The sequence below is a fragment of the Neodiprion lecontei genome, chromosome 6 (assembly GCF_021901455.1).
Source record: "Neodiprion lecontei isolate iyNeoLeco1 chromosome 6, iyNeoLeco1.1, whole genome shotgun sequence".
Classification (NCBI taxonomy): Eukaryota; Metazoa; Arthropoda; class Insecta; order Hymenoptera; family Diprionidae; genus Neodiprion; species Neodiprion lecontei.
Genome location: NC_060265.1, coordinates 18,209,935 through 18,220,978, shown reverse-complemented (window position 1 = coordinate 18,220,978; position 11,044 = coordinate 18,209,935). Strand labels below are relative to the sequence as shown.

The following is an 11,044-nucleotide window of genomic DNA, read 5'->3' as shown; positions in this document are numbered from 1 at the left end:
CGAACGAAACAATAAGAATTGTAAAATATGTATTTGAATCGAATGCACAGAAAAGTGATGATTGTCAATATGATACGATGAACAGAGAGTCACTATTGCGCATGCGTGGGAGAGTCCAAAGCCAAAATGAAATGTAATTGATTTATAAAAGAAAGCACGTGCGAAAGCGGTGTACAAGCTAATTGAAAGTTTGTACCGTGCAAGAGAGATAACATCACCTTTCCATGTTCTCTGTCTCTTTCTCTCTCTCATTCGATTCTTTTCATACTTCAGTGGGTGAGGCAGGGTTACCCGCTTAGTCCATGCCTATTCAATTTAATGATTGCGGATATGGAGGAGGAGTTGTCAAAGGGAAGAAACGTAGTAGGGGTATGGCTGGGGGGAATCAGAGTCCGGACACTGGCTTACGAGGATCATATACTGATGTTGGCAGAGCAGGAAGAGGAGATGGAAGTTACGATTAGGAAGCTAAAAATGTGTATGGTTAGGAAAAGGCTGGTGGTAAATGTGTGGAAGTCAAAGGTGATGAGGTGTGGATGTTTTTTACCGCTATATCAATTCAGGAAACTGCATACAAAGATCTATAAATCGGTATTCCTATTCCCGAAGAAATGTATCACGCCCCCCACCCCTCCAAGCTCGATACAGTTCTGAGTGATGCGTGACAAAGTCTAGTCACTTAATATGGCATAAGGCCCCTGTTAGTGAAAGACCTCAATCCGGATACTACAAGTACCCAAATTTCCTTTTGTAGTAGCTATAGGTCTCACAGTCACCCCTTTCGATAGACTCAAAACAATAATAGTGGGTTCGGGGTCGATTCAACGATTAATAATATGGCCACCAGATATGAAACTGTACTTCAGAGTTTATCGGACAGACTTTACATTCATTTAATCAGTAATTATTCAACGCTCGTGTCAACTTGGGTAACTTTCTAACTGTTATCCGTTCAACACGGGTCTCGTCGCGAGCAGAACCGGAGTAGGCCCCAGGATGACTTGACTTGGTACTATCTCGCTCGAAATCATCGGTCAGTACCTGTACTATTTTAACCGGGGACCGCAAGCCGCACCGGTTTCCCGACACGGAAACCACCCCGGGGCTGCTTAGCTACCCTGGCACGGCCAGCCCACGCGGCTACACCAATTTTGTGTGAATTGTTATTTATTTTCAAGTCTTCTTGATCCGCGGACTGCAATAACCACGTTGGTTTCCCAACGCGTCAACCATCCCGGGTCCAAACCTCAATCATGCGGCCCCGGAAAGGCCAGCGCGAGAATCTCCAACCGGCTCTACCCAGTTCTGCTCTCGCATCTAATTACTCGACCACAAGTACATCAGAAACGCGATCCAACGTCATTTAATAATCAAATCGATCATTATGAGCCTCGATTCGCCGAGTTGATAGCCCCACCTTCACACGGTTCACTGACTCACTCTCGCACACGTAACGAGCTACTGTCAACAAGACTCACGTGTTATCTCTTCCGAGTTTCGACTGATACTGATCTGGTTTTGGATTCTTCTCCGTATTCTCCTCTCGCTTGCTCTCGCGGGGATTTTCAGAACTTTGGACTGTACTGTCTTGTTGACTACTCGCTATATTCATTCACCCACACATCGTAGTATTGTAATACATTCTGTCTCTTTACTCATCTCTAGTTAATCTATAGCGTTCCATGATACCGAATTTACATTTACAGAATTCCATGATAATCAATTCATACATACTTTTTTAACTGTAACGAAAAACATCTCTAACTTATTTTCACTTTTTGTATAGGCTTTACAATGACGCATCTCAAAAGTTTTGGTGGATGGAAATCTTCGACGGTAGCCGAAGGTTACACCAAAGATTTCATCCACTCCAAAAGAAGAACGAGAAAGCAAATAACGGACGTTATTGTTGGACCATCGACTGATGATATCATGTGAGAAAAACCACAACCGAAACGGTCCAAGCTTGACATTTCAGCTATGCAGTCAACTGCCAATATTCAACATATTTCAGATATGCAAAACAAGGACGATATATCGTTAATTATGATACATTGTAGTAATATTAACATACATTTCCACAATTGAATTTTAAAACTTCACGGAAATTTTTATTTTTTCGATGAAAAATTATTATAACATACGAAAAAAAAAAACAATAACAGCTTTTTTGTATAAAAAAAACATTGTAATTTTGCTTTTTATGTGAAAGTGTAATTATTTTATTGGTCTGAAAATTAGAATATTATTGAAAGTTCATAATAATACAGCAAGAAGTAGTTCAAAATTGAAAAAAAGAGAGAAAAACAAAGAAACTGACAAACTCATTTGCGGGAGAAAAGACCTACTTTTCTCCCACTTATCAAGTAAAAAAAACTGACCATTATTGTTGAGTTGGGAATGAAATAAATATGTCAACTGTGACGATCTTCGATTTGTTTATGAGCCTTTACATTATGGGAATAACCGAAATGTCGAAAAGTAGGGTTGAATAAATTTGTACAGCAGAGCAAAGCATGAGTGAGCGCAGAAAGCAGAGTTCTGGGAATGAGAGGAAATAGTCAAGTGTGCACAGGATGTGCGAGGGATTGTTATTCTGGTGAGATGAAGAGGCTTCCAGATGAGAGAGACGAAAAATGAGTTGTGAGTGCGAAATGGTGATGAGCACGTAACATTAATATAAAGCACTATTCACTTTTCTTTCCATTGAAATTATTCAGTTTTTTGAAAATATCATATTTCTAATACTATCAGTATTTGTTTGATTGAGGACTCTTTTACCTCATGGGTGGATCAACGCAAGAAAAAAAAAATCAAAACAAAAAAAAAACACTTTAACATCAGCGTTAATAGTGCTAATATTGTTGTCAAAAATTCTTAAGCTTTTTTGTTCATCCCAACTAGCACAGAAGAGATGAATACTTTGTTCGTCTTTTGCCTCAATTTCTATCGAAACTCCAACTTTGTTCCGATTTTATAGAACATTGTAACATAACGAAGATTTACTTATTGTTAAGCTGTTTCGATATAATTCGAGTTCCAAGAACTTTGCGTTGTTAAATTATGTTCACCCAGTACTAAGAGCTAATCATCCGAAAGTTTCGGTGTACATTCACAGAAATACGGATATTTTTTCGTTCTTCTGAAAAAATTAGTTTACTTGTCATAGGCCATTATCGTGTGACCTTTTAAATGGATACCTAGGTTGTATTCAATTTTGAAATATTTTACATCGAATTTCAGTATTACATGACACCGGCTATTGCAGCATAAATGTGTGATATTATTATCTATGTCAAGTTTATTTATGCACTTTCTAAAAACATACGAGGACGAGCGATAAGTTCGATTTTAATAAAAATATTCAAAATGTGTTACAAGGAGATCTTGCAGAGAGCTTGTGAGGGTAATAAATATCAGTAAGTTACTTCAAAACCGTTATACATAACAAATAGTTTGAAGTGATTCAAAGTAACAAGTCTAGCGCTAGTCACAAAATTTCGAAACTTCGACACGCGCACAATCACACATACCGAAGAGTTATGACTGGTACATGGTGTTTATTATCAAATAACGAGTCAAACCGGCATACCGAGGATATATATGGTCAAAACTCAATCTCGTCTTTGTAATAAGATCCATCGATGGCCGACCTCGCAATTAGAGCTACTACACATTCAATTTAATCGAGTCATTCTATATGCTTGCGTAGACTCAAATTGGCAACACTTAAACTAATTAAACCCAGTATTATCTATCATAACGACTCCAGTGTGACTGTAACGTGTGTAATTGCTATGAAGCAAGGTGCAGGTACCTCCCTTCCTCTGACAGGGCCAGACCAATCACAGGAAAGGAGCTATTCATAGATCGAATTATTGGCTTAATCGCTTTGGAACCAGAAAGCTGGTGCTGTCATTCCTTGTCGAACCTCAATAGAGTTCCGCGAGTTCTGCCGTAGCAGCAATCCATAGCTGAACTATAAGGCAAATTTTAAAAAGACGGATCGGGTTATAGAGCGATTGCAATGAAATACAAAGTTACGATTGAGACTGCCATCGCTGCTACCAAATATGCAATCCTTCCAATTTGTTGCTGGCCACCCCCGATTGGAGCGAATAAATGGGCTGTCCGACGGCATAATATTTGTGGTTGGTTAGCAATAGTTCTCCTGGTAATCAACGTGCTTTCTATCATTTACAATATCTACTTGAACAGAAATGATATCGACAGATGCATAAAAATTTTGGCAGAAATGGGAGCCCTTATGTCGACATGCATGAAAATACTAATCTGCAAGAAAGAACGACTTCGTCTTCAGGTGAGGTGCAAAGAGTAATGCGTTTTTATCCGTTGTTCTGTATTATTAAAAATTCATAAGTATTCAAATCACGCGGAAGAAAGATTTTGCCGTGAAATGCTCCAGTTCTGAAATTTGTTTAACGAAAATACAAGCATGCGTACAATAGCGTGGAAATCGGTTTTGGTCAAACACCCAACCTGACCTATAAGGTCAGCATTATAAATTATAACGGATAAGAAAAGATCCGGTAACATCAGTATCGACGAATTAGTAATATTATTACATCGAGGGCTGAGAAACAAAACGACGTAAGCCACTGTTTTGTTGATTAGTACCTTTATCGCAGTGAAATCATCGAATGCTAAAAAATTGTGGGTTACGTCCTTTTGGTTGTCAGCTCTTAATATCATATAGCTTATCAAAAGTCTGTATTCAGTTAAATTTTTTTTCTATACGGGCTGCCTTACTCAAGCACATTTGGATAGCTATCTATTCATCCCCAGTTATACGTAATCTTTCGCCTTCACCGTCCTAAGTGGCATCCAGGCCCTTAACTGCAGAACTTCTCGAACAGGTTTTGGTAGCTGAAATGGAGAATTTCATAAAGCAAGCTACTGGCGAGGAAAAAGAATTAATTCAGGCCTACGTCGATAGATGTTTCGTTTTACACACGACTGTTTTTGTCAGCTGTATCCTCGGCCCAATATTTTTCATCGCTGGCCCTATTTTCCAGCCACAACCATTTCCGGGTGATGTTGCTTACCCATTCGAGGTGAACTCAACTTGGCTGTGGCTCTGCATGTATGTTATGCAGAGTATTTCCATCTTCCAAGTTGGAAGCATGGTCATGATAGACATTTTGTATGCCATGTTATTGTGGTACACAGGCCTAAGGTTTGAGTTGCTAAATCTGGAGTTCCAAAAAGTAACTAACACGAACGAATTACGCGGCTGTGTAGGGAAGTATCAAAAATTAATAAGGTAAAATTGAGTAAAATAAATGTTTGTAGTTGATTTTTTGGTTCTGTATATTTCTGCGTGGTGGGAGCTCACTACTATTACGATTCTGTATAATCATGTATTGAGAAAAGTTATAAGGCGAGACCCTTTGTAGGTTGATTTTATTTCAGATATACGGAGAATTTGACGGCCAGTACTCGTATTATAGCCGTAGAAATTACGAGCATCGCCATGTTTGCCGTCACAACCGGAGGTTTCGTAATTATTCGGGTAAGGCTGAGCTGCGAAATATTCTTTGCTCCGTAATACTTGGAAAATTGGGTGACTGATAACATCGATTTTTATTTTATATTTGAAACGAGAAATGAAATTACAGCGCCCGGGTAAATACGACGTGGTAAAGTTCATTTTCTTTGAGTTAGTATCGGCAATGGAGCTTCTTTTATTTTCATGGCCTGCGGACCATTTGATCAAAGTGGTGAGTACGAGAAAAAGAATAAAAATAAACATGTCATAAAAATCAGAGTCGTCGTATATTCCGTACCGGAAGCTAACCCTTCATACTTGATTGTTTCAACGCCTAGAGCGAAGAAGTAGGCGCCTCTGTTTTCAACAGCGATTGGATCGGCAAATCACCAACAATGCTTAGAAACATGCTGTCGATTATGCAACGATCGCAACAACCAGTTGTTATTTATGTTGACGGTCTACTTCCAATATTATCGCTTGCGTTTTATGGATCTGTAAGTGCTCGTGCCTTTTGGTGCGATTTTGAATACTCGATACCGCGTCCTCGTGTTTTCATCACCTTCTGTTATTATCGTTTTCAGACTATGTCGGCAAGTTTTTCATACCTCACAACGCTACGTGCAATAGCTGATGGCTAATGGCGGTAAACTAAGAATGATTAAATACCGTCGTGAGGGCGTTTACGCTATGTAAACATTTAGCGGAAAATACCATAGGTAATGTCACAGAATCTGAGAAATCGGAATATATTATTGCATAAAATGGTAGAATTTGCCAAGTTTAAATCGATATGCGTCACTTCCTGGATCAAACGAAATCGTGAAGTATCATTCTCAGCGTGTTTTTGAATTGTAGAGTATTTTATTTCCTTTATAAACATATCAAATTATTATTATTATTATTATTATTCGCTTGCCTCACATGTAGCCTATGTGAAATTTTTAGTGTTGGAATGTAAACACACTTTGTCACCAATATCCAACTAATAAATCAATTATATTGTTCGAATAATGAAAAAATATCAATTTATACATTACCATTGCCATTTATCAAAAGGAAACGGTAAAACTTAGCAGGCTGAAAGACTGCTCGTAGGCAAAATAATTGTACGCTCTTGTTCGGTGAAATCGTAACGTGGTCATATTTTTCGTCTGCAAGGCAGGGGAGCCAACGAACAAGTCGTAATATGTCAAATTCCCCGTGTCAAGTGGTGAATTGAAATAGCTTTGCTATCATGACTCGTAGCACTCCCAAATCGCTACATCAACTACTCGATACCTACTCAACTTAAAGAAATTTGCATCACCTGAACAATTCCCCTGAGTTAAGTTTGAATGCTGAAGCTTGAGATGGCCAGCCTGCGTGATAAAACGATAAAGCTCCCATATACGCAGTCAATGGCTCAATCATCTAAGCTTCACCGTTCCTCTCGGTATGTGAAAATAAATAGTGATAATAATTGAGCAATCACAGTAAATAAAATAAAATCCGAAATTCTTACGAAAATTGTAAAATGCAATTTACATTATTGGAATTAGTTGAATATAATTGGAAGATCGCATTGAACATTATATTTTGCGGAATGTCCAAGAAATATTTCAAGCATTTTAACAAATTTTCTGACCTTCCCCGATTTATCCTTACGAAACAAAATCCCCAATATTTCCCGTTTTCCTCGGTTTACCAAATTTTCATCACTTGTGATTTCCGATTGAAACCTAAACCCGACGCGTTCGCGATGCTTTCCGTCAAACCTGCGCCTCCGATGTTGAATTTGCAAATTGCTTCCACTAGGGATTTCGCTTTGCTTTTTTACGATTCGGTTCCTTGATGTATTCGTATCTACTAGGTATTTTCAATAAATCTTGCTCAGACTTTTATTAGTGTTCAGCGTGCGGTACGAGCCTTAAGAAGCTTTCAAAGGTTGGCAACATTTTTTCCAGAAAAATTTCTTTTATCGGTGTGATTTTGAAAATTTAACCCAGAAGTGCAGCTGTAACGGAGATTATCGTGAACGCATCGGATCGAGGTTTGAATCGAAGGGCACAAGCAATATAGGACAATGTTGAAATCATGGACATGTTGCTCTGTACCGTAACGTGTGCGGTTTCCTCGAAGCCTTCGACTTGTGGGAACACCACGTTATTGTTCATGTCTTTACCTTCCGACTGAAAAATGGAGAGAATGATTTAATTAAAAGGAGTTTCTCTTACGGGTAAAAAGAAGGATCAGTCTCGTCCACACGGAAACATCCTGATACATCTAATGCTTTTCGCAGACTTGGGGGTTACCAGAGCTGCCTTTTCAGAGACAAAGGTTTTCAAGCCGTTGCTCTCTTTTTAGAAGACGCGAAGTTGCCCCAGTGCTTTCGTCTATTTCACTGACTCCAGTGTTCACCAGAGCCGCATTCCTCCTAAGACTAGGGTTGCAGAAAGCCGTAGCTGACGTTCCTGTCTAATTTGATTACGGCAATCTAAAACTACAGACCAGTGTGATGAACCGTCGTTGTCTTTCGGGCGAAAGGATCACCAGGTATCGTTCCTGGACACGCGTCACTCAGTGCCGCACACAACTCTAGATTTCACTCCTCGCCGTCTGTTAGCCTACTAGATATCGATTAATATGATAAGTAATCGCAATCACGCAAACAGATGCGTTGATTTTAACAACAGTTTTAATGAAGCAAATTCAGAATACAAACTAGACATGAAACAAAACGGTTCCAAAAGATCTTATAAAAGAAAAGCTAAATAAAACAATATAAAGATATTACGTAGAATTCATTGGTTCTACTATTAGATTTCTTTTATAAGTAAAATTTTTGTGACTCTAATTTATTCTATCATTTAAATTGACTAACCAAAAAAATTCCCCATCATCCTATTTCCCTTTACTCTGTCTTTGAAATTTACAAATGAATTTATTCTCGTAGTGAATCTATGTTCGACAACGAATTTTAGATGAGCTCCGCTTCGTTCTAACGCGTGCGTGACCGTGAATCGGCATAGTTCGGTTCGAAGCTCGAAGCCGGTCCTAACACAATTGAATTGAAAGGTACGTAAAAATTAATAAAATACATACCGCTTCAATCATTGTGATGCAGGCTTCATAATATACGTAATATCTGCGAGGTTTCATGAAACATCAATCCCAACTTAAAACGAGTCCTCAAATTTGTTCCAGAATTCAATTCCCTGCGAATAATGGTATCAACGCGAGTAGAATTATTAACGTCGAACGTATGCATTACCCACGATCCGATGTGTGGCTACATAGGTTTGTATGAATTTAGTCTTCACTACATATTTCATTGATAGTTCCAGCCCGCTAATGCTGCATTCCTGCTGTCGGATATTATTGTATTTTCAGTATAACAAATTTTTCTAACGTCCGTCGTATATTAATTAAAATCAGTCATTGAAGAATCCCCACAAACTATGTTTATTGAAAATCAGGTAAAATCAGTGAGATTTTGTTATTCTACAGGGCTAATTCTTGTGAAATTTCGTACGTGTTGGACAGACGCGAACTACGAAGGGTTCTTTTTAAACTATACAATTATAACCAGCATGCTATGAAATACTTCTTCCATATTCGTATTGTACAATACATTACCGATTTAATAATTCTTCAGTGCATGAAGTTTGCGAATTGTAGATCCATAATTAGTGAACAGTAGTACGGACAAGCAACGCTGTGTTGTTCCTGATGGCATATCAATGCGTTTGGCGAAGAGCCATATTTTTCCGAAAGATTCGAGGCAGTCAGTGGATACAAGTTGTACGAAATCCGAAGCTAAGCCTTATCAATTACGACGAAATCCGAAAAGGTTGTTACTGCGTTTGTCATTGCCATTTTGAAGTCAACGCTTGGGTTAAAACGTACAGCCTCGTTTGCCTCGTTTAAAACGCAACGCGATCGATACACTAATTCGTCTTCCTGACCGTTCGCCTACAATTGAAGCTGAAACCTCAAAGAAATCTACCAATATGCCACACGTAATCCACTCAAGGCAAGTCACGTTGGAAAAGATATCACCGAGTGCAGTGTCTTTATCGATCAACTATCGCAAATGAGTAACTATTCGAGAGATTCTAGAATATACCGTACCTTTACCTGGTATACCTTCTGTACGCAAGAATGTATAGGCATCCAACGAAAGAATCGATATTACACCGATGGAGATAGAAATGTCTTCGCCGTCTGCAATACCAATTGACACTGCCTGTACAAGTAAAATACATTGAGAAAGACCTACCGGACAAATGTGCCCCGGGAAACATACGCGCAAAAAGTACACTACAGAAGAAACAATTGCAAAAGTCCTGCCGTTTATTGCTAGGAGACGACATTCGAACGTCAAAGTTAAGTCCAAAAGGAAAACGACTGTATTCGATCGGTAAGGATTTACAGACAGCGCAATATAGAAACAAGGAAAAGTTTATAAGGTACGATATTCAAGTATGCTTATACTGTTTTCAACTGGCACTGTTTTACTCTGTTCCGTTCTATTCTGCTCCACCGAAACAGTAATTTTATCCGCTGTGCAGTAGAACAGAGGAGAACAGAACGGAATATTGCAAGCTGAAATTGACGCATCCGAAAGCGCATCTGCATATTCATTCCCGAGCGTGCTCAGGAAACATAGTATGAGTTGATCGTAATGCTTGGCATTCTCTAATCTGAAAATCTGAATGGTGCGTATTCTCGAATATTTAAAAATCACTATCTGAAATGAGCAGAATCTTATTTTTATACTATATTCATACACATGTAAAATAACACACATATTTAGAAAATTTTCATGTACTCAATTAAGTACCACATATTAGTATAGATTATTTATCGACTTGATCAATTTTCGTTTTATATATACCATTGTATCCTAAGGGGATGCCTCGATCTGACCGCCAAAATTGCAAGCCCTATTGAGGGATTTTTTTAAATAACAATTTATATTATACGATAAATATATTAGACCTGTCCTTAAGAAGGGCAAAATCGAATTTTCATGGTCTTACCCCCCAAATTGGTTCGAAATAATTCAAAAAAAAAGTCCGAATTTTTAAAAAAATTTCCTTCCATATATACCCACGCCTAGGAAGCCTTACTTTTTCGCATAAGAAAAGCATTGGTTTTTCGGGATTTTTAATCGTTTTTTTACCGCTGTCGTAATTATCAGCTAAAAAATCGCAAATTCTCAAAGAATGATGACAGTTATGTTACCTTTTTGTCCAATTTTTTGGAATTCGATAAAAGGATTTTTGGGCTAGATCGATCGACTCTTTTCCGCGTTTTTAGAGAATAAAGATATATATATATATATATATATATATATATATATATATATATATATATATATATGTGTGTGTGTAAGTTTGACGGCCTCCAAACTTATTGTTGGTCGTTTATATGCGTGAGTCCTAGGACTGGTCGGCTTAGCGTGGGCGTTACGAACTACTGGACTCGAGAGGAGCAGTCGTGGATAAACTATGCTGCGCCATAGTCGCACCCATTTCCAACTTGTAGAAT

At 38.3% G+C, this 11,044-nt stretch overlaps 1 protein-coding gene across 5 annotated transcripts; it reads left to right on the top strand.

The window, feature by feature from the left end:
* Positions 1-3,936: 3,936 nt before the first annotated feature.
* On the top strand, positions 3,937-7,016 carry LOC107227030 (odorant receptor 67a-like). Of its 5 annotated transcripts, none has more exons than XR_006905040.1 (7): positions 3,937-4,321; positions 4,878-5,284; positions 5,434-5,533; positions 5,640-5,741; positions 5,848-6,006; positions 6,094-6,228; positions 6,758-7,016. XR_006905040.1 is itself a non-coding variant. In XM_046743978.1 (7 exons), the coding sequence occupies exons 1-7, from the start codon at positions 4,028-4,030 to the stop codon at positions 6,148-6,150; spliced, it is 1,017 nt and encodes a 338-aa protein (XP_046599934.1). In that variant the 5' UTR covers positions 3,937-4,027; the 3' UTR covers positions 6,151-6,478. The 5 variants fall into 5 exon arrangements, 2 of the variants coding, with proteins under 2 accessions (XP_046599934.1, XP_015523533.2); XR_006905039.1 differs by having other exon boundaries at positions 6,671-6,782; XM_046743978.1 differs by lacking the exon at positions 6,758-7,016 and having other exon boundaries at positions 3,937-4,151; positions 4,254-4,321; positions 6,094-6,478.
* The last annotated feature ends 4,028 nt before the right edge of the window (positions 7,017-11,044 follow it).

Excerpts from the sequence above, each read along its gene's own strand:
- LOC107227030 (XM_015668047.2), top strand. The coding sequence starts at position 4,028 with ATGAAATACAAAGTTACGATTGAGACTGCCATCGCTGCTACCAAATAT. Across the intron at positions 5,534-5,639 it reads GAGGTTTCGTAATTATTCGG|CGCCCGGGTAAATACGACGT; the intron begins GTAAGGCTGAGC and ends ATGAAATTACAG. Across the intron at positions 5,742-5,847 it reads CGGACCATTTGATCAAAGTG|AGCGAAGAAGTAGGCGCCTC; the intron begins GTGAGTACGAGA and ends TTCAACGCCTAG.